Here is a 24,947-nt window from a genome sequence, read left to right on the forward strand (position 1 = left end):
CTAGCGCGCGCAATTTGAATAACTCTGTCTGCTAGGCATACAAAGTGGATGCAGCAAATGGTGCAAATTGTGACTTTTTTATTTGAATCATTTGTACGATTTATAGCTCTGCACTTTGCACGAGTCATTGCTGCACCCCTTATGGAGCTGGTCTAATCAGATTTAAGTAGTTCTGTTAATTGAAAGGCGTGTCTTTAATGACTCTGCCAGGCGATGGCAATTATATAATGTATCCAGCTAGCACATCCTGTGAGCTCACTAATTGTTTGCGTTTTACGACCTCTTTGTCAATCAATTAATCAGGGCGTGCTTTTAAAGTTTTTTATTGTTTGTTTTACTTTTGTAATTAGCTTAAAATGATACCAAATGTCAGCTTAGCTCAGATCATTTCAGCCGACAAGTGTTTTGGTTTCAAGGTGAACTGGTTACTTAGTTGGTTGGCTATCTTCTCAGAATGCCGGGCGGGTTCAAAGTGTGTGTATTAATAATTGCAAAGCAAACAAATGCATGACGCCCACAGATCTTGTCCGCAAATCACATTCCGAGTATAAATTAAAAAGTGCAGTGAGCACGTATATATATTATTGTTGGCGTTATAAGCCTTAGTGTGTGGGTAAATGCACATTAAATGTGCAAAAGGGTACGTGAAGACACAGCTGCACACATTTATCATAGTTGATGGCACATTAGGCATTTGGCGACATTGGATCGATGCATTTTTGATAAAATGCTAATGATTCTCAATAATTGAGAGCCGTGTAATTTAACCCATCGATATACATAGTGTTAAATAATAGACCCCGTCTTCAGGGCTGCCAGCTGGACACGTTCACAACGGCTAATCGCAATTGTACAAAGGCGGTCGCTCATCGTATCAAGGACGACGTGAGGAAAGTTTCGAAGGCTCTTCATGCACGCCCCATGAAACTGATAACGGCAAGTGACACGTCAGGCGACCAGAGTTCCACAGATTTCGGCTCCCAACACTTGCCACCAAAAGGCAAACACAACAGCAACAACGAAAACGAAAGCTATTACAACAACAACAACCGCGGCAATAAACAATAAGTAATAGAAAAACAAACGGCCGTTAAGTCCGTTAAGATGCGTCGTAATTACTGGCAACTCTGTGCACTTCGTTTTTGGCGCGCTCTCCACTCGGCTAGTCGCTCGTCGCGACGCGCTGCCCGACAGCCGCTGCCTGCCTGCGACAATTCGCCGCATCAGTTGTAATCGAAGTTTGAACCTGCGCGGTTGTGCTTAGCTTTTTCGTTACGGCTGGCTGCCTGCGTCGTCGAGCCGCTGCAAAAAGCGTCCAATTCGTCGTAAGAGTTGCTTTCTAACTGTAAAAGACCAACGAATTCATTCATTAAGACGCTTTTTTCTGCTTCTTCTTCTACTTGCTCGAACTTTGTTATTGCGTGTGTTTCGGCTAGTTTTTGTTTGCATTTTTTTATGGTTATTTTGTGTGCCTATTCCCATTGTTTCCAACAATTGTTTTTTTTGTTGTGCTGCGGTGCTCAAATTTGTTCCTTCAATGAGCAGAATTTTTGTTGGTTTTTGTTTTAACAATAGCAATAAAAAGAAAATCAGCCCAACAATAACAATTTGCCAACTTATTTTGTAATACAACAAAAAGAACAACAATAAAGTGTAAACAAAGCTCAACCCACAGCAGCATCAATCTACAAAGCTGAGAGAGCAGCAGAGAGAGAGAGAGAGAGCAACAATAGATAACAACGGCACCGCACGCATGCAACAGTTTCAGCTGTAATGACAACAACAACAACAGCAGCAGCAATTCTAACAGCCAATCACAGTGCTGTAAAGCCGGCGTTTCGAGCTTCACATTCGACTAGCCGCTGGACATACACTTCATTTGCGTACGAGCTTTTCTCGCAGTGTATTTTGCTGTGAATTTGGTTTTTACTGTGCTGGCAGGTAAGCTTTGTTTCATAATTACGGATAAACAACATCAACATCGTCAACATGATCACGTTGAATGCAATTGGCGCCAAAAGCGCAAAGCTTGTGTATGCATGAATGTGTGTTTGTGTATGTATGCATGTATGGTATTGTATGTTTGTGGCATTTCCGTTTGATTTTTTGTCAAAACGTAACGAGAGAGTGAGATAGAGATTTTTAGCTAGAAAAAACAGTCACTGCGGCTGCTTGCTGATGCATCGTTTCCAATCAAATGTGTTGCAATTTGCAACTCGCAAGCCAGCTCAGATCTCTACAACTTGCCAAAGATTTTTTATGCTAACAACAGCAAAAATCTAAAGCTCTACTATTCGTATATGTTTGTATGTATGTATATGCAGTATGTACATACGTATGTATGTATGTATGTGGTAGCTCTTTTTCTATTGTCGTCGTTGTGGCAATTGCGCAGAGTCATGTTTTAACTTTGGCACTTTATCACGAAATCTCTGTCGCTTTGTGTGCCACAAATGTTGCAAGCTTAATGTGTCTATAATTGTATGCGATAATCTCATTAAACTTGACCCCCCAATAGCAGCAGCTGAAAGCGACTTGCTTGATTTCGCCTCTGATTCATAATCAACGCGCTGGATTGACAGCTCGCTCTGCCCTTCGATCTCCGACCAATTTGCATGCCACTGAAAACAGAACCAGAAACAGAATATCATCTAGCGATTTACGTAGACGTCTGTATGTGTATGTGTATGGGTGCATACATATGTATGTATATCTTCGAGATCACAGCTGAACGCTACAAATGAGTCAGCCTCACGGCATCCAGAGGCAGCCTGATTGTTCGTCTCAGTGTTGGAAAAGCTGTTGATACCATAAATCTGTCACGAAATGTGTCAGAAATAAATGTGTGTAAAGCTATATCCAATGACAAGATATATATATATATATATATAAATATATGTACATACGTATGTATATAGTCTATAGCTAATCAAGTTATTACACTTTCCTATCTGATGTGGACATCGTTATAGTACTTTGAACTGAGATCTCAGCTATTTGCGAAACTGCACAGTATCGAACCAGTATGTATGCCCCTTAGAGGCAATAAGCGGCTAGTAGAAAACGGAATAAGATGAAAGCTGCTCTAATAATAACAATAGGAATAGTGCTAATAGAGTTTTCCCTATCCCTTTATTGGTACCGTCAGTCTAGCCTTCCCTCTGTCTATCTAGCAAAATATTTTCCCCTATCAAAGTTTGGGCGTTTTTGAAAGTTAAATAGTTTCTAGATCTTAATGCCTGTGTTAGTATGTTACTTCATCGGTAGCTCTTAGTGTAGATTTTCCGGCTCATTAGCAGTGCTGTCTATGACTAGCTTCTCCAGCATTCTCTACTATAGTAACAGCTTGATTAGCTTTTCCTGTAGGTTTTCAATAAGCCGACGTTGGCTGAGGGTTGCCTTTTTCATTGTTAATGAGGAAAAGTCACTGTTCTTTCTATGTGATGATGATGACAACACTAATATTATTAGAAATAATAATTAATAATGCCAACAATAAAAATAATAATAGTGAAAGCCCATTTTATTTATTGTATTTTTAATTCACCTTCTATTTGCTTGTATGGCATGCGTTTCGCACAGTGTATGTGCTCAATGCTGTGAAGCTGTGACAATGAGTGTGGAAGGCACGTGTTTGATGACTGCTTTGCTAGCTCTTTTTGTGGGCCTGCAATAATTTTTGTTGTATCTTTGGTCTTGGTCTGAGTCTTTATCGGCACAGCCAAACCGGAGATAGAGATGGAGATAATGATAGGCGGCTCGAGATAGAGACAGAGACCGAGCCATTGGCGTCCAATTCCAAATGATGTCATGTATAAAAACAAATCGAAAAAGAATTTCGCTCGGCCCCAAAGAAAAGCTAACAACTAAAAGATTCCAGAAGAAGAAGAAAAAACAGAGGAACAAAAAATTTCATAATTATATTATAATAAATAAATTGTCATGCTGAAGTTTCAGCGCTGCTAAAAGTATTTTAATGCTTTGGCTTTTTTGCTTCTTTTATCAGTTAACCTCTGACTTTAAATAACAATTAAGCTGCTCCCCATAGACTTGGCTAATTAAAGTTTAGTAATTAGTTTATATGCTCGCACACGTATAAACAAAGTATATTCATACATATGTATGTACGCAGACATACAAGCGAGCATGCATATATTTGTGAACATATTAAAAAACTGTTTGCTGTCGACAAATGTTTCCGTAACGCAGATAAAGTCGCGATAGCCAACGCCAGACAATCCATTCCGCATCGTATCTGGAATCATCGTAATATATATCGCATATGTGTGTGTGTATTCGTATAAACTTATCTCGACTCGGTTAGTCGCATAGATAGGTAAACTCTCAATAACAGATGCTTAACTAAGACAACAATCTGTTCCCATATAAAATCGATAAATATCGATATAATTAAAAATTTCTTGGAGATTAATAGTGCTTGTGATTTCAGCTATGTTCGAGATATGGCTATGATTTGCGAATGCTCTAGATATAGTCGGTCTCAAATTTTATTATATCATATCTCTAAAACAGTCAGAGATAGAGATGGAAAATGTTTATGGTGTACGTAAATGATCATGAAGATAGAAGATCACGATCAAGAATATTTTAGCCTGTCATGCTTACGTTTAGTTAGATATGCATGTGTATGTAATGAAACATTTGGAGCAATATAAAAACAAAGTGCGTGTTCAATTTTATTTTGTATATATTATTATATAATGTTCATGATTTTAAATAGCTTTTTTATGGCTCATTAATCTTAGCGATCTAGTTTAGGATGAAATCATTCGTGTAATGCGAGCCATCAGTTTTAAATAAACCTTTGTACAGTGGACCCTCGTTTAAGCAACGCCTCGGATAACGAACACATTTTCTTGGGAAAATAAGGTTACCTTCACTAACAGCGTTTTGCATAACGACCAACAAAAAATTTGAAAACATTTATTGTATGCAAAATTTCTGTCTGGGTTAATAGGGGGAGCCCTGTATACACATTGTAGTGCTATTCGTTGACTGTTTTAGCATCTTTTGGCACTATTTTGCATGCATTTTGGTTCGATTAGCGAACGTTTCACTTAAGGAATAAGATGCTGGAACGAAACTCTGTTCGTCAACCTGTATTTAGATTAGCTTAGGACCTGCATCTCTTATTTCATAACTATTTATCGTTCGTATCGGCTCCAAGTTGAAATTTTATTTTATACTGAAATACAAAGTCTTATGATGATTGATTCATACACAGCATTTACCTAAAATTTATATTTATACAAAGCGCTGCTTTAAGAATCGTTCTCTTATCGTTTACGTTTCCCCCTCAGTTCCCGCTATATTGCTTATAGTTTATTATTTTAACACTATAATAGACTGAATAGGGAAATTATTGAGGCAGATTTGTAGATTTAGATTCCACATGACACACACAGAAATGTTCCGCCACAAGATTAACTGTTATCTATGAAGAAATGTCAAAGATTCAATGAGAAGGCTATTCGAAGGGAAGGGAATTCGTCGGATTTAATTAGCAAATATTCTTGACAGATGCAATACTTCATGTCTTATCAGTCTGTTCAGGAGCTATTTGTAATGATTTGTAGAAGAAATAAAAATATACAAGTAAATAAATAGATATAGAAATGCTAATAACTAATGTGTGGTTTACATTGAATACAAAGTATATGAAGGGTTCACTATCGCTGTTTCTTACCTGTCCGCTTGGTCTGCAACTTACTTGCTCAAAACTTTTTTCATAGATTAGCTTTTCTACTGTTGACATTTAAATAAATAGCAAATAAATAAAAACAAGTATGAAAGCTCTAGTCGGGATTGCTCGACTACGAAATCCCCTGAACCCTTCGAGGAACTAATATTTTAATAAATCTGTGCTTCTTTCAACACACATAGCACGCATAAACACGCATGGGCTGCTTATTACCAGCACTCAATTTTTTAATATCTTTTCTGGTCGATAGACCATCTGCATGAAGCATTCAGATCGTGATTATAACATGGAAATAAATGCATGTGCCAAAGCACTAGTCTCTAGTATTTTAAATACAAATTTAGTGGCTACGGGGTGGATATAAGGGTGGGGGATGAATTATAATAAAAATCGAAATTTTATAAAGTACATATAAATTATCATTAAAAATTTGGCGGCATTAGCTTTAAAGATGCGGGAGATGAGATGAGATGTTACTATGAATTTTGAACCAGTGCTCTTTCAAGTCGGAATGTAGTAGGATGAGAAGTATCAGGTTCAGGTCCGTGTATATCATGAGCATATCGACTATGCGAGCAGTCTCGACTTGAGCTTTCTTACTTATTCTGTCTCTTTTTGTTCTTTGATCGTAGCCAGAAATGTAATATGTTCTTTGTTCATTATTTTACCATATGGAATAAGAGCGATAGCAGCTGGGAAACATGATGAATGGAAGAATTCTAAGTCAATGCGGTATGCCGTCTTTTCATGTTAACAATTGTATTACTCATATATTGCAGTGGTTGCCTATGTATATATGTTTATACCGTGCCGCTTAGTATGCAGTCTATTATTGCAACGGGATGTTTGGTATTTTGATGGGTACCCTTATCTAATGGGGTAAAGCTACTTATGTGTATATATGTCAAGGCTATATATAACTGTGCCTCATTGATACTAATCGCAAAAGATTGTGTCTTCCATTGTTGCATATCTCAATTTAATGCTATATATAAATTGGAGAAAATCTATTTCTGCCACAGTTGAAGACGATCATAAACGCAGTTTTTTATTATTCTTATTATTTTTTTTTTTAACAGTTGCTTTAATTTGATATTCAAACCAATTCTAAGCCATGTAACTTGATCGAAAATTAAGCCGGTGACTAATCCAAATGCATATGTCTAGACTAGAGTCTAGAGTACATACATTCACATACATACATATCCATATACTTGGTTATGAGTAATGCTGTGAAAGTAATATGGTGCGTTCCATTTGCTGCCTTTGGGTTCTGTTTGCGATCTTTGTTAACGGTTTCAGCCGCTCGCTCTAAGTCTGGTACCGAAAAACAAAGATAAGGCATTCACTAGATAGTTGAGGGAGCTACAACTCCACATTCTGCAACCGAACAATTAGTGAGGTACACACTCATACAGACATCTATGTACAATATCTCTTTATCTCCATATACACACCTGCATGTATACATATATATGTATATGTATATAAAAACGCATATCTAAGTACAACTCACGCTGAGTGCAAACAAATTACAAAACGCAATTTTAACAGTCGAGCAAATTACTCAATAAACAGAAAACTTGACAATGGGTCAATAGCTCTGTCTCAGATTGCGACAGATGCATCCGAAAGTTAAAGGAAACTTAACCTATTTCTGGAGGCTATTTTAAATTTGTCACGAAATAAATATTTACCTGCATATTTATTGTGAAATATATGTATGGGCAGTATGACGTATTATCCAAATGTTCAATATAAATCTTAACAAAACAGTATTTATTTATATATTCCGTAGAGACGTATAATCAAAACTTTCAACAAATAAATATAAATCTCCGTGGAATATGTATATACATAAATACGTTTTTATGCTGGTACATATATACATGTGTATATAGGCCGGCTCCATGAAATGGATTGGAATTTCTTCATATGCCAAAACTCTATATCTATAAAAACAAGTAAAAAACTTCTAGTCGAGACTGCTCGGCTATGAGATCTCCTGAATAATTATCAATCAATAATTCTTCGCGGACTCCTGCATACAAAAAAAAAACATGCACATGCATACGCGCACACACAGGCACGCACGCGTAAACACGCATGATCTGCAGTGCGGGCTTACTATGGGAACTTAAATGTTTAATAACTTTTCTTGAGGAGGGACTGTCTTCATGATAGATTTCATTTTAGATCATCATTATAGCATTGAAATGCGTGCATTTGCCAAAGCACAAGTCTTTAGTATTTGAAGTACTCCTTGTACACATTTAGGGGGTGAATATAAGGGGAGGGGAGCGGAGGTTCACTATAACAAAAGCCGAAATTCTATAAAATACATACATCTACATTTTAAATTTGGCAACTCTAGCTTTAAGGATGTAACATATAAACTTATTACTGATTTTCGATAATTCTTTTAATCGATAATAAAATACGGAAAGAGCTATCGATTTTTGGAGATAATCTCGATATCCGCGCTATATATACGGACATTTAAAACAAGTAAGAAGGCTCCAGTCGAGATTGCTCGACTAGGAGATACCCTGAACCCTCCAAGCTGATATTCTAATCATTCTGCACTTCTTCTATGCACACATATATACACATGCACTTATAAGCACGCGCTTTGCTAACTGCGCAGTAAGCAGCGGCTGCGCTTGGGCTGCGCTGCAATGTGGGCAATATTATGAGAATTTATTTGTTGAACAATTTCTTTTGTAGACATAGAATCTTTCAGAGCATAATCATATGGCTAAAATGTGTGTACATTCCAAAGCACAAGTCTCTAGTACTTGAAATGCGTTTTTTATAAATTGGGGACGAAGGGAGCGTGGTATCCAAAATCTGTAAATTACAAAATCTTTGTGTTCATTAACTCTATATACAACGCAAATTTGAAGTCTCCAGGTTTAAAAGTGTTGAAACTAGGCTGAAAAAAACTCAGCTCGACTCAGCTCGTCGTCCTGATCAAGAATATATATACTTTATGCGGTCTGCGATGATCCCTTCTGCCTGTTACATACTTTTAACAAAACCATTATACCCTGATTTCCCATTTTCAATGGGTTCAGGGTATAAAAATTCAATTCTAATAATAATATAAGGATCAAATTCTGTACGGAAAACAATAGTTAAGCCGATTAAGCACTGCCTGTCTCATCGATCTCAGAATATATAGAAGCTTACATAGCAAACTGGCTTTCGGTATAGCATGCGTCACCCAAGTTTCTTGAAAATTATTGATAGCTTCTCGCAAATGTGTATTGAAAATTGTACTATTGCCAGACACGCAGAGAACTTTCCCAGTTAGGAAGATATCCTCTCATATGGGCTAGTAAGAAGGTAGAACAGACTTATTACATCTCTATAAAGAAATAAATGCGAATTCCACTTAATCGTCTGTTTAGAAATGGTAAAGCTATTGATTATTGGAATTCGACTTGATCCGTGTGTACAGATGTGGACGTACGTGGAAGACATGCATATGCATATACACATGTTGAGTCGCATTAAGTTACTCATTCAGTGTTAATGGCAGATTTGATTTCTACTGGTGGTAGAATACGACGCTATTATATAAATAATGCTGTTATTGATAATGTTGAAATACCATAAGGTATATTAATACTCCTATCTTAGCAATACACACTCTACATAGTTCATGAATAAGATATACGACTATGGGATATATTGTTGACTTTAATGGGAAGGAATGGTTATACAAATCAATTTTAATGCTATTTAGTAATCATTTTCCAGATGTATTTCAACATTATCAAGCCCCAAGTGCCCAGAGTACATGTATAAGAAGTGGGTATGTGATGTTAGCAATTAAAAGCAAAAGTAAAACGAATTTCGCTTACTTTTCGCCACAATTATTAGGAAAATATCGTATGCACTACTATTAAACAGCTCCATTTGATATGCGATCTAATTGTTTACACTTCCGTATGCGATTGGTAGTAAAACAATGAGAGGCATTGATTGACAGCAGCCGGGCAGACAGTCCAGACACTAGAGACAATGGGGGAATAGTGCATAGACAGTGCAGGTTAGTTAAGAGTAGTCCGGCGAAATCACTGCGTAGTCCTCTGGCCACGGCCAACTGCCCCACTGACGACGACGAAAAGTGAAAGTGAGGGGGGAAAAATAACGGTCTCAACGAAGTACGGCGTGTGGGGTGCAGCGTGTGGCGTGTGGCGTGTGGCGTATGGCGTACAACGTATGGCGTACAACCTACAATCAGACAATCGAACAATTGAACAATTGAAGCCCTGCGGACACAGGACCACAGCAAGCAGCGAATACACGCCACAACTAGGACAGAGACATGAACGTCGATGAGAACGAGGTCCTCTGTGTTTCGGTCAGTGTCAAAGGCACTGAAACCATTCAGCCAGACTCGACTGTGGGCGGGCAAAAGGGGCGGTGGGAACCAATGTCGTGGCCAAACGGTGGAAAACAAAAACAACGGAAAACGTGAAATCATAATGTTCTCTCTGTATTTCAGGTTTTAATATACCCTGTATGGGATTTTAGTGGCAAAGTGATGAAGTAAGAGAATTTTGAAATCTTTTTGTTTGATTTGTATTTTATAAGCTGGAGTTCTTGAGACATGGACTATTTCTAAGATTACAAAAAAATATTTTTGAAACATTTTGTATGCATTTATGTGTAAATAAAATATGTATAATTGCCAACCATTAATAGTTGATTCCATTAGTAATAGATAATATTTTAATTTGCTATTATAATGCAGTAAATAATATATGTTATATTGATGACGTGTTTGCCTAGGTGGAGTTCTCATGTGTTCTCAAGACTATTCGAAAATCATTTCGAAGCATGTAGACTTTAATGGAAAGGTAGATGTATACGTTTATAAATATGTACAAGGCATATGTGTTCGTATATTAATCTTCAAATATGAGCTGGGAAAGAAGTGTTTAATGAAATGTGTGTAGAAATGGATGTGTGGATAGAACAGCATATGCGGCGAGGGGTATGAAAAATCGAATAGCTGTAGAGAGTTGGCCAGTGGGCGTTCGTCTCAGAGCCGTTGACGGGTGGTCAGTTATTATTACAGTTATTGCTGGCGTGTCCTGGCGTAGCATGGCATAGCGTGTCCTGGGTCAGTCGACCGACGTTCGCAATATGTGTTTTCCTAATGGCTCGTGCGCGACTAAATGCTTTGCTGCTTGACCAATTGAACAAATGATCAATTGATTGACCTAGCAGCCAACCAGCCAGGTAGCCAGGTGGCTAGACGGTCGCTCCAAGCGGCTTCTTGTTTCTATATTGCATTAGTTGACATTTCTGTAAAGTTTAAGCATATACAAATCCTGACCCAGACCATGGCCCTTCTCCAAAGCAGAGGCGTCTGGAATTCTCGTGCGGCACGAACTGCCTAATTGCAATTTGCAATGCAAAAAAAAAAAAACACACACACAAAAATGCAATGTCCAAATAAGCATCTAATATTTGAAAGTAAGCGAGCTTTGCGTTTCCTGAGCTGTCGAGCTCAGCCGACTGTTTAATACTCATTCAGATGCCCCAGATTAAGAAGCGCAACTTAAGCCTAGGCGATATGGATAATGAAATGGTAAGAGGCTAGAAAAAACATCAAACGAAAGGACTTATATGAAAAGAAAACCCAGACTATATGGTCTATACTTCGTTTGTATAAGTATTCAATGCAAATTAATGTTGAATGTCAATATTGAATCAGGAATTTGAATGGCAATGCGAATACTAATCGTAAGAGTAAATTGATTAATCGTAGCTCTAATTGCATTGCTCAATACACTTTCACTCTCAGCTCTTTCTTATTTACTCTATATATGCTCTCACTTTCTCTCTCACTGTCTTTCTCTCTCTCTCTCTCTCGGTCTGTCTGTGTGTCTGTCATTTACTCACACTCACACACATTCATAGCTGCTATGTTTACGCCCACATATCCTTACATGTCTATGCATAGAACCGCAAGTACATACACACACACAAACAAACAAATACACGTAGGTGTCCATTAATATGATGGCCAACTGGCATTTCGTATGGACTGGCTTAACTCAAACAATCGCTCGGATGCCATTCACAACAAACATTACCTAAGTTGACATTCAGTCAATGTCGCAAATGGATTGCCCCAAAACAATTCACAGTGGTGCAAAATGCAAAAGCGATAAAAAAACAACAACACCAAGCTTACTTATTGGTGAAATTACATTACAATCATCGTTAGCTTTAATTAATTACTATGCCATTCATAGTCCTTGTTAATGCTTAACGTTACTGAAAGCGTTTCATTCGATTAGAAGAATTTTAATTATGTGTATACATATTTATGTATTCTCCCGCAGGCTGAGTCTATCCATTTAAATCGATAATAAACTTTTGTTAGCTGACCATATATTAAAGTTCATAAAAATTATAGAGTGTTTCAGTTTAGAACTTCCACTTTGCGTAATTCGCACAAAGTGAAAAATCAGGGTATCTTCTAGCCGTATACTTTCTCCTAGTTAATTGTACATGATTTTTCCAACTACAGATACTTAGTTAGCTCAGATCTGACTCACCCGACTAAATGATTTTCTTAAGGCTATTATACACACTGATATAGAATTGTTATCACAACAGATTGAGCTCGAAATGATCAATTGTAAAAGAAACATGTGATAATAATAGGATAATGCCCATATGCGAATTCGGACCTCGTAAATATATATTTATATTAGAATTAAGTGGGAGCAGTGCTAATCTAAGGCCACATTCCGAAACCCTTAACTCGTAGTCAAATAATAAATATTCAATTGGCAGTGTTAATGCAATGCAAATCGTTCTCTATTATTGTTGAGTAGAGCTCGGCGTACCTTAAACTAAATGTTCCGTATGTATTTATAGAGACTTCTTGTTAGTATTATCGGCTCTATTCTGAGCTAGAGCTCAGCGAAACTTGCAATAAATATCATTGGAAATTCATTGAATTGAATAAATTTTAGAATTTTTTGCAAAGCAAAACTGATTTGTTTTATTTTCTCAGCAGCTTCAGACCAGTGTGCAAGTCAATTAAGGAAATTTGCTAAAGCGTTGTCACTGTGCGTAGGTGTCTGTCCTGTATACCCTGTAACAATGAATACGACCATTGGGGTATGCTAATGATGGCCAATGTTGGGCAAATTAGATATGGACAATCAATAAGGGTCATTCGACCTTATCTGCTATGCAAATTAGCAGTTAGTCGATGCATGCCCTACCTGAAAATGAGCTAAACGTTTTTGTTCAGTTTTGTATACCATTTAACCATTAAAACCAACCGAAATATGCTTTTTAATACAGTTTGATTATACTGCATACCGCAGTCCGTTTGCAGGGTAGCTGCTAGTCGAGAATGTGGCTTGTTTGGATTTCTCTTTTTTATATAATTTTCGTTTTCCCCTTTATAACTTTTGTTGATTTATATGGCATATTTATAATCACTTTAAATGCTTACAGGGTAGCTGCTGGTCGTGCACTCTCGCCTTCTTTGTTCGTTAGTATTTACTGGACTTCATACCTTTTCCAGCAGTATTTTCGTTTGTTTGTTTGCTCTTTCGTTGCTTTTGGTGTTTTCGCGTGCTTTGTGTATGTCAGGGCTTTCCCCATGGAAACATCCTTTGCTATCAGCTGCTGTGGATCGCATCGGCCCCCTGGGGAGCCGCGGGAGATTGCTGCACCGTTAGCTGGTCTCTGTCACTGTCGCTGTCCTAGTGATAGATAGGCCACACGCAACCGTGTGCGGCGCACGCATCACGCAGCTGGGCAACCCAATTCGGAGCCATTGGACAATCACTTGACAGTCTGGTATAACTCATTCTGGGTGTCGAGCGACAATTGGTGGCCCACTTTACCGTTTCCAGGGCTCAACAAGTGGCTGCCGTGGCCGGCAGTCGTAGGCTAAATGGTTAACCGCACGGATGAACCCGAGACTCAAAATTCGGCTTTACCTCTCCTGCCTAGCCAATCAATTTTTAATAAACGAATCAAAAATATGCTCTATCTATATATATATACACATGCATAATACATAGTTATATGAGGGAATGCTTTCCATTTTAATTACCATAGCCCCAAAGCATTTTCGTCATGCAGCGAATGTGGCACATGTGATAGCTTCGCCTACCACATGAGCTTGCAGACATTGCTACAGTCAATATTAATTGCTATGGAGCAGCCAGAAATGGAGAGTAATATGCGCACTCTCGGACGGAAGAACAGGCGGACGGATGAAGAGGCAGTTAATTATGCTGAGACTAAACAGACTTTGTCGTTAGCTACATATAGAAAATGTGAACAATAGTTGAACTCAAGTCCGAAACTCAAATGAACTCAATTATTCATCCGTATAAATTATAGTTGTAAATCTGTCGATATTATCTACAAATTATAGTATACAATGGGAAAACACGTTTTTAAAAAATTTCAAAATATATATATAAATATATATATATACTACGTATATAAGATTGTGTGAGATAAAACTATTTCATTCAATTCATTTTATCATACATACATATATCGATTAGTTAGAGGAGATCTTGATCATTTCTCCTAGTAGCGATTTTTGAGTAGCTCATTCACGAAAGTGAAATGAGTATATTGGTTTTGTGCATGTCAGTTTTGTCCGTCTGTTTGTCTGTATGAACGCAATTTTTTCGGCGGTTTGTAAGCTAGAGACTTGAAATTTGGAACACATACTCGTGTATAGCTCCGATTATAAAGTGTTAAAATTTTCCGGATCCGCCCACTAAGGGCGTGGCGAATCGGGAAAAACTGCATTTTCTACAGTATAATAGCTAGACTTAGCTGCTAAATTGCTGATAGGATGTGTATATGTAAGTATTCTGCATTTGGTAACGTCCGACTGGAACGTCATTACTTGTTGTATATTAACACTAACTAACTAACAATAAACAATTATTATATGTATTTGTAATGAAATCTTGAATAGAATCTGTCTGCAGAATAAATGATAAATCCGAATTAGGGTTAAAATGCACTTTGAATCGAGATTAAATGGAAGTAGTTTACACAGTAACTGCATACTTATTGTGCTCTGTTGTAGATGTGCGCGTGTGTGTGTGGATGCATGAGTTCTGCCACCTGTAAATAGGCAATAGCCGAGGAATTCGTACATAAAAGCCAATGAATGATTATTTCAAGTATTGTCAACTCAACTCACTGTCTTCCGATTGCCGACATCATTAAAACATCGGCATTGGCTGCTTGGATACGAGATGGTTGTAAATCGATTTCTTATGTTTTCTGGGTAAAGGAGCCAAAGGCTAAAAGTTATCAGTCGGAATTTATAATAGAGGGCCATCTTATTTCCTCAGGTATTATTGCATAACAAGGAACACTTGCACACACACACATATGCTGCACTAAAGGGCTTTACCATGGGAAGCATTCGCTTCCTGAGTAGCTTTTGTTGTAGATACACGAAATTCAGATGTATTTGCCAATGCACAAGTGAAATAGGTTTTTCGTACTCGTTCATGCAAGTGAAACTAGAGAAACTCAGAAATTTGAATTTTAAAGTGTTAAGGCTTTTCAGATCCGCCAATGGATTATTATTATCATACAAATATATTAAATATATCATGTTTCTAGCATTTAGGACCCAGAGCTTATACGAATTATTTTAGCTAAGTCTTATATAAGCTAAGTCTTTTATAAGCTGTATGGTAAGGAAGTCCAAAATCCCTGATTTTTGTTTAATGATAGTTTAGAAATAGAATTCTTCCTTAATGGTAAGTCATTTCTGTAGATATTCTTGTTAACGATTAACATGATATATCATGCTTTCGTTGATCGCCGTCCGTAACTGATCTGGGAACTGAAAGCCCTGTCACAGCTGAAGTTTATGTGCGTAATTATTAAGAATGGGATCTACCAAAGGACTAGCCAGGCATTATTAATGCTTGTAGCCCAAGACAGAATATATAGGCTATATTTAACAGGCTATTTTAGTGCACACTGGCCATTAGGGGGTTTGGTCAATTGGAGCTATCAACGGTATGTAGATATGTGGGAAACAATGACCTTTGCCGCGCACTTACAATTCATTCCGCCATTCACTGGGAAAATGTGAGCTAAATTATTTATGCAAGTTCCGATGGCAGCTCCTCTCGCTCTCTGTTCTGATCAATTTGCACGTGAGCAGGCACCCAGCTTGGTGCTATTAATCAAACGAAATCAATTCAAATTCAAATGCAAATTGAAATTGAAATTGAAATTCAAATTCAAATTGAATACATGCCATTCAATTTGATTCGTCCCACTGCAGCTATACCCTAGTATACACAAAAGACGCCACTATGCAAGAGAACACAGAGCTCTTCTTTGACAAGGGATTAGCGATATAAATGGCAGTTCTTTCAGCGCATGTAGAAATTTTACGTCATTCCTTCCTCCTCAAGACAGCTAATAAAATGTTTTCGATTTTTGTTTCGTTCGACTTCTTTCGATAACTGTAAAATAGTCCAAGTTCAAGGTGTTCTCCAAGTGTATGTCCCAGTACATTTTAAGTTCAACTATTTCTATCGGCAATGCTCGACTAGAAGTTACTCTTAACCTCCTGCAGAAAGCCGCTTGTTTGATCATTCTAGTAATGTTCCTTCTACACACAAATACACTCACATACATATACATACACACACATAGACAGAGACAGGAATATACACGCTTACAGCTGCTGTGCTTATTCCACGAACAGCCATCAAATCCAAACTTCGGGCTTAGAAATAATTTTGACATTTAAGCTCATCTATATATTTATCTTACTAAGAAGACTAAGGTTTTAAATCGGTTTAAATAAGATTTCCAGTCTTTGTTGAAATGAAATTGATATATAATATTCTAAATATTTATAATCTATTTATATCTTGAAAACAAATAAACGTCTTGTTGCAGCCAGGTATAAGTTTCAATTGGACAAATACATGGGCAAACAGATATGGCTAGGTGGGCTCAGCTCATCGTCCGGGTAAACAAATATGTTCACTCTATGTGCACTACCACGCCATTTGCCAAAGACCTATATAAAGCTCTTATTCCAACGGTATGCTAGGGTATAAAACAGGTTTTAGTCAAATACAAATATTTCAAAAAATTATAATTCCAAATATAAGTTATGGCTACGGATGGAAGAAGGGGTTAGCCCCAGGTGCTTCGTGCCATCAACCCGAATCCCAAACATGGACAGCTAATGATGGAAGCTTATTAGAGTCCCCGTCGCAGTGTCGAATTGCGCATACGACGCGTGTAACATGACACAGATATGTTAATATACATATCTACATCAGCTGTTAGCCGTATTATTGGGTAATTAGGCCAAAAATAACGGTTTAATATTAGATGCATATACGAGTGTGAGAGCTCCTTAAAACCATGAAACATCCCACAAGATCCCTAGTCATAAATCTAATAATTTCATACACTCTGTGTCGCCGGCTTGAGCAAAAGTTAATTAGTTCTAGTTCCATAAAAGTCTGACTAAACACATTTATTTAGATATATAGGCAACGGCTGGGCTTGATTGCGAGTCCAACAAATGGTCGCCGATTAGCTCGGATGAATTACATATTTATTATAATCGCATAAAGCCCTTTCTCACTCCCTCCCTCTCCCTGTCTCTCTCTCTCTCTCTCTTTCCCTCTCTTGATTTAATCGTTCGCAATTCGATAGGCTACTCACAGAGAGGCCATGGCTAATATCAAAATAATTCAACCATCGATGCAATGGAATTCCCATCATTATTTCAATTGTAGCAAAATTGGCAGTCGAATTAGGGTTCGCCTTGAAATACCCTATATACCGTTTGATGCAAAAATAATTTTGAATTGGTTCTTGATCGAATCTTATGTTACATCTGATGTGTAGAACTGATCTATATCATATGTTTATTTTTTTTAGATAAGAATAAAATAAATGATAGACTTACAATCCAGGCAAGTAATTAATTTTGAGTTCTTACAACCTTGTCGAGAAATCCTTTTTCCAATAATTATGCGTGAAGTTTTCAATTTTTAATTTTTTACAATATGGAAAGACCATTCGAATTTTATAAAGAACGCTGCTAGTTTCATTTCCGAGAAGAATTCACAACTCTGTACAAGTCTGCTAACTATTCCAGATCTCCAAATCTCGTATCTAGATCAGTTTTTAGTAAAGGACTCAGTTGTCTCATCAAAGAATGAGTTTCTGATGATGGTTTTTTATACCCTGAACCCATTGAAAATGGGAAATCAGGGTATAATGGTTTTGTGAAAAGTATGTAACAGGCAGAAGGAATCATCGCAGACCCCATAAAGTATATATATTCTTGATCAGGACGACGAGCTGAGTCGATATAGCCCTGTCCGTCTGTCCGTCCGTCCCTCCGTCCGTCCGTCCGTCCGTCCGTCCGTATGAGCAAAAGGATCTCAGAAGATATAAGAGCTAGAGAGCTGAAATTTGGCATGCATACTCGTGTATACCATAGGAAGTACGAGTTTGCTTTATTTTTTCGATAACTCATCCGATAACTTTTTTATCGAGAATAATCGAAAAATCGACTTGGTTTTTTCAGCCTAGTTTGAACACTTTTAAACCTGGAGACTTTAAATTTGCGTTGTATATAGAGTTAATGGACACAAAGATTTTGTAATTTACAGATTTTAGATACCACGCCCCCTTCGCCCCCAATTTGTAAAAAACGCATTTCAAGTACTAGAGACTTGTGCTTTGGAATGTACACACATTTTAACCATATGCTTACGCTCTAAAAGTTTCATTAAGATTGTATGTCTACAAAAGAAATAATTCAACAAATAAATTGTCATAATATTGCCCACATTGCAGCGCAGCCCAAGCCCAGCCGCAGCGCAGTTAGCAGAGCGCAGCCTTATGCGTGCGTGCGGATGCATGTGTGCATAGAAGAAGTGCAGAATGATTAGAATATCAGCTTGGAGGGTTCAGGGTATCTCCTAGTCGAGCAGTCTCGACTGGAGCCTTCTTACTTGTTTTATTCTTTAACGTTTGTTATACGCCAATATATGTATGCCATAATAGAGTATTACTTTCAGTCACTTCTCTGTTCATTCGGTTGTGTGTTTGTACTCTGCACACACAAACACACAGCAGACGCAGCCATTTACATATTTGAATAGCGACTCATTTGCTTTCGGATTTTGAGGTTTGCGTCTTTTTGTTTTGTGTTTAACTTGCTTGGGGTTTTACGCTTGTATGTATGTATGCAAGTGCCGCGATTACTCACCTTACGTTCTACAGATGTGTGTTTGTGTAAAACATGCGTATAAATACATACATATATAAAGTGTATGACAGAATCTTATTTGGTCTCAATTAATATGTGTATATAGTATACATGGATATACATACATCTCAACATACATTTATACATTACTCATACTAACCCATTTCAGTATTTTTGCAATATCTTTGTAATATCATTCACATCTCATATGTATACAATGCTGTTACTTGTGAAGCGCATTTACCGTTCGACTTTGGCAAATGTCTCGTGCTCTCTAAATCTCTCTCTCTCTCTTTCCCGTACGCACTCTCTATATGTTTCAGGTGCGCTTGCACTCGCTGCGATCTTTATGAAGCTATCTTTATTTTGCTTTCGCCGCTTTCCTGAGCACTGTTTTATCGTTTGTTTTGATTTACTTTGTGTCTACTACTATCTCGCTCGCTCCCACTTGCGGCCAGCGCATGCTTGTCTGACAGATTGTCATCCACATGCTTTGCTGCTGTGTCTCTCATCCGTGACGAATCGGTTAATCGGTTCAATCGGTCTTACGTACAAAACGCACAACGTTTACATTGTTTTTGCTGTTGTTGTTGGCGTTATTAATTCTCCATCAGGTTTTGTTTACGCTTCGCAAATAAATTATGAAATATTACGCGGGCATTTAGTGAAAACGCAGTGCTCAACCCTCAACCCGGACCCCTCGCCCTCGCACTCATTACCATATCCGGCTTGTACACCTACATACACAAACGCACACCCACACACACACACACACGCACGCACACTCATTAGTCAAATTTAAATGCCTTCGATTTGCGCTACAGTAATTACACTTGCTCGTCAGCAGCTCAGTTGTTATTTAGATACGGCGCATTCGGTCTTCGTAGTGAGTGTTGACTGTGGTCGTGCGAAAAAGCTTGTTTGTGTACTGAAAAGGGCAGAAGGTGCAGAGACAAACTCAACGAAAATACTAACGAGGTGGCAACATTCTGGCGTCACACCATGAATACATCCCCATAAGCATTTGACCAATTAACGATATTCCGGCCAATTGGAAATTGGTTGTTGGAAAGATAACGAAAAATGAAAGAGATCCACTGAAATCGCACTATAAATAAGTGAGCGAGTGATGAAAATATGTCGTGTAGGACAACGTCGATCACAAATTTCAATAGGCGCAAGAGAATTTAAAAGAGTAAATATCTAGTTTTTCTATAGGAATAGATTTTTATTTGTATTAAGAGTTTTTAATGTGAATTTAGATATATCAGGGAGTCTGATGTGATGCAGCTATACAAATCTTATATTTTGACTTGGCAGCTGTAAATTGTATTAGAAAGCACAGTATTAGAAGAGTAGATATATGTTTTTGAGTGACTTTAACATGCTTGCGTATAGTTTTTGTTTGATATCTCTGATCTATTGTGTTAACCAACTATAAAATACTAGATAATGCTAAATGGGCAGGGCTAGTTCTAAATTATATTAGGGATACAACTTATACCTGATGACTCTTTGCAGACTTGTCCTTTTTGTCTAATAAATTGAATTTTAATTTATACGCGTTGACCAAGTGTAAAACGCAAATTGGAATTGTCCTATGCTTCTCTTACTGTTCGTTCGACTGACCGACCGTTGTGTGTGAACTCTTTGAATATCTCATTTATACAAATCCAAGAATTATAGCTTGAATTTTGACATATTTTTTGACTGACTAATTAAAAATATTTTTTTTTTAAGAAACAGATTCAAATGACGATCGATCGATAAATGATCGATGAAAAAATAATATTATTTGACATGAATATAAATATATTTTATGTTATATATAAATACATACATATATAACCATTATACCCTGATGTGCCATATCTAATGGGCTATATATGTATATAAATATATAATTTCAATATTAAATATAATAATTTTTTTTTTTTTTTTTTTTTTTTTTATATAAATATGATATATTTTTAAAATGGAACATCAGTGTATAATGGTATTGTTAAAGTGTATAAAACGGACAGAAAGGGGAGATTCCATGAAGAATATATATTCTTGAATAGCACTGCCCGTCTGTAAGTCTGTTTTTATGTTTATCTATGAAGTCCACTTAGTAACACAGTGGTGAATTAGTTAAAGGTTTGACCGATCGGCAAAAGCACGTGAAAAGCAGCGTCAAGTATGCGAATTTGTCATACACGTGTTCACACATAAATTGGAGTATGTATTTACTATCTTATTGAAAATGGAAATTCAGGGTATAATGGTCTTGTGAAAAGTATGTAACAGGCAGAAGGAATCATCGCAGACCCCATAAAAAATATATATTCTAGATCAGGACGATGAGCTGAGTCGATATAGCCCTGTCCGTCTGTATCAACTAGAGCACTCTACTTATTTTTGATTTTTTTTATACTCATTCACGAAATTGAAATAAGTATATTGGTTTTGTACAATATCCGTCTTGTTGTCCGTCCGTCTGTCCGTATGAGCGCACTCGACCACTAAGAGCGGCAAGTTATGGCGGATATATCTACGCCCATTGGAGGCGTGGCAAATCGTATATAACTGTATCTATTAGTGTTTTAAAGCTAGAACGTTGAAATTTTGCATGTGAGCAAATGCAATGATTCTATAAAGGATAAAATTATATGTCTACGCCTACTAGGGGCGTGGCAAATTGGACTTGAATTCTGCTATATTTTGGACACTATTGACCTGGATCTCAAATTTTGATATATACTCGGGCTGACCACACAAGACCGAAAAGCTATGGCGAAGATATGTCCGACCATAAGGGGCGTGGCAAACCGCACACTACAGTTTAAGAGCTAGACGCTTCAAATTTGGACAGTTGAGTTACTGGTAACCTCCACTACTACTAATTGCTGATGGGAGGTGAATGAGTATTCTGCAGTTCGTAACGCCCGACTGCAACGTTCTTACCTGTATTTTTCTATGAGCATGGTAATTACAAGCTATAGCGTATATTTAAGAACGTACAATGGACTAGATTTTTTACTGCAAGTTCAGCTGACAAGATTAAGTTTCAATCACAAATTACTTGATTGATAAGTCTTGATCGTCAGTCAGTCACTCGATCACTTCATATGACGCACTAATCGAGTAAGCGTTTCTAGACTGCGTGCAGCTGAGGACCTCGTCTGGCTCAACGCCTCGACAATTTGTCAATTATAAAATGCCAGCAATTTAGTAATTTCGCAATTTGCTGCTGCGTGTGGGAAGAGTATTCCAGTCGAAAGTTGCTTTAGCAAATAAGAGTGAGTGTTTTTTTTTTTGGCCCAGTTGGGGGCTTGGGTCTTAGGGCGTCTTATGTGCCCGTATGTCATATGACTGTTGTAGTTGGCTAAAGTGCATTAGCCAAATTACATCGCAACGGGACAGCTGCTGCGAGTCGCACGCAGCCGGCGACTATATTTTGTATTCCGTCGAATCAGTTGGTCATACGGTCAATTGGTGAGTCGGTCAGTCCGGTTCCTTGCTCGTTGATTTCTGAAGGTAAAGGTAAAGGTAAAGGTAAAGGTAAAGATAAACTATTGATGACCTACTGCTGGGATTCCCAGAACTGACATCGAAATCGAACTAAAAATTGAAATTAGCCTAAAAAAAAAGTATATGGGGAAAGAAGAGGAAGATAACCGTGTGACAATTACCACAAGTTAATTGTTATAAAAGATTTATGTAGCCCATACGGTCAAGTTTGAATTCAATAACAGCCACGGGACATTGAAAGTTTCCAAGTCGATGGAAACTTGTCCAGCTGTCCAGTCGGCCAGTTGAAGTTAACACTCATATCATGCCATGTACGTGTCAAATGTGTGTGGCGCGTGCCACCTGCCGCTGCCGTGTCCGCAGCTGTAGCCGCAGCCGCAGCCTTAGGCAAAGACAGTAACTCGCATCAATAATTTAAGCGTTAGGAAAAGACAACTTGTTATGCATACATATATGGATAGATGGTCCGATGTACATATATGATTCATCTTCATAGCCTTTCACTCCTTCCACAGCTGACCGCGGCACGGCAAGGCCAACACATGGAGTTGACCGTCTATACCTGGCCAACAGCAACAGCAACAACAGCGGCAACAACAGTAGCAACAACAGCAACGAGAACAACGACAGCAATTAGTCTCGTGGCGAGCAGCAAGCGTCGAGCTGCAGCGGCTCCATTGAAGTCCAGACCTCCGGGCGGCACAGCCGCAGCAGCCTGAACACCCACAGACAGGGAGTAAGACCGAGCGAAAGTGGGCGTGGTGCGAATGAGACAGTGAATCGTGCATAAACATTCAGTTGAGCATCAACGGATCTCGCATATGCTGTAGCATCTCTTCATAATGGGCACAAAAACTCAGCCACAATTAGCCAAAGGTAAGTTACGAAAATCAAATCATCTAAACATTTTCATAGATCCTATGTATCTATATATGAACTGGGGTGAAATAAACTGATAGCACCACTGTGAAAGTTTTCTCTTTTCTCTCTAAATTTTAAATTTGTTTTCTAGCCAAGTTAAGCTATTGCCAAGAACGAATTAATTAACACTTTAATTATAATAATTAAATCATAGGACCAGTATAAGCCAATTTGCATTATTTAAAAATTCTATTAAACAAATAATTCCTTTAAAACAAATAATAGCTTGTATTGAAATCTGTGCTAAGTTAATTTAATTTTTTCATCATATTATACATATTTCCCAGCTATACATTAACCAAGAATCATTGAATTATTCGCCTTTAAAAAGTGATTCTTTCAAATGTATTTTCTGTAAGTTTAAGTGGAAAAGTAAACCTATGAATCATTTACAAGAGTTTAATCAATCAGCTAATAAAAAAGTTGATCAACTTATCGAACCGTTTTGAAGTTATTCGATCGGTCGACCAATTGATCTACCATTTTAATAATCAATGTGTCAATAAAGAAAAAGTTCGTTCATCAGGGACTCAGGCAGTTAATCAACCAATCAATCAATCAGAAACCGTTGAAATCAGTCGGCGTATCAATCACACAATTAAATAACCAGAAAGTAGATGGGTTAATCAATTCAGCTTATGATTTCCGTCTTCTTTATCTTCCAATCAATCAATCAGTCCATCAATCATTCAGTCAGTTTTTCAATCATTGACTTATATAGAAAATCAATACGTCAATCAGTTAAGCAATCAATTAATAAGTCAATCATTTGGCCATTGAGTCAATTATTGGATCAGTCAATTGTTCTGACCATTTGATCGAACAATCATTTAGGCAATCAGTCAATTATTGTCAATCAATCAATTCGTAGACCAATAAATCAAATCAGTCAACTTAATTAGTTTATAGATCTGTAGACTTGTCTATAGCTAATTCGGGATAATTGTTTGATTAACAACGTCCCATACATAAATGGGTTAAAATCTTTTTCCAATGCAAAAAGTTATTTTAAGGGTGCCACACCCACACTACTATATGTACTATGCATATGTATATGTATTTATGTCATATATGACCTGTCAGAGATTGACAGTTTATTAATATGTCATACATCTTTTCTCTTTGATAAGCACCGACTTTTGGCAAAACTGTCAATCAATGTCTGCTGCTCGTCATTCAACGGGGATATATCCCTGTATTCCCAACAGTGGGATATATGTACATACGTAGGCGAATTGTGTCTTAACGATTTCTGTTCTGATTTGTGTACAGGTGAAAGCATGAGAATTGTGTACAGGTGCCATTATAATTAGTTATGTTTTACTTACTTGACATTGGCCCCGTTTTCTATCAATTGGGAGCCCTAGGCGGGGGTTTCTTAGCTCTCGCTCAATCGACCCTGACACGATTTCGCCACCGAGGGCTGCCAATCATCCTACGCGACTGTGTGTGTGTGCGTGCGGGAGTGAAAGTGGGAGTTACTGTAGC

At 37.6% G+C, this 24,947-nt stretch overlaps 1 protein-coding gene across 3 annotated transcripts in view; it reads left to right on the forward strand.

Moving 5' to 3' along the window:
- Positions 1-1,238: 1,238 nt before the first annotated feature.
- LOC6586215 (phospholipid-transporting ATPase ID) overlaps positions 1,239-24,947 on the forward strand; it is a 42,159-nt gene continuing 18,450 nt past the window's right edge. For 2 of the 3 annotated variants that reach the window (XM_044008439.1, XM_044008430.1), the window contains exons 1-2: positions 1,245-1,941; positions 23,054-23,414. In XM_044008439.1, coding sequence (XP_043864374.1) covers positions 23,381-23,414 — 34 coding nt within the window. In that variant the 5' untranslated portion in view covers positions 1,245-1,941; positions 23,054-23,380. Of the gene's footprint in view, positions 1,942-23,053; positions 23,415-24,947 lie in introns of all 3 variants that reach the window. The other variant, XM_044008426.1, reaches the window with a different exon arrangement.

Source organism: Drosophila mojavensis, unplaced genomic scaffold (assembly GCF_018153725.1).
Source record: "Drosophila mojavensis isolate 15081-1352.22 unplaced genomic scaffold, ASM1815372v1 contig_136, whole genome shotgun sequence".
NCBI classification, from domain to species: Eukaryota; Metazoa; Arthropoda; class Insecta; order Diptera; family Drosophilidae; genus Drosophila; species Drosophila mojavensis.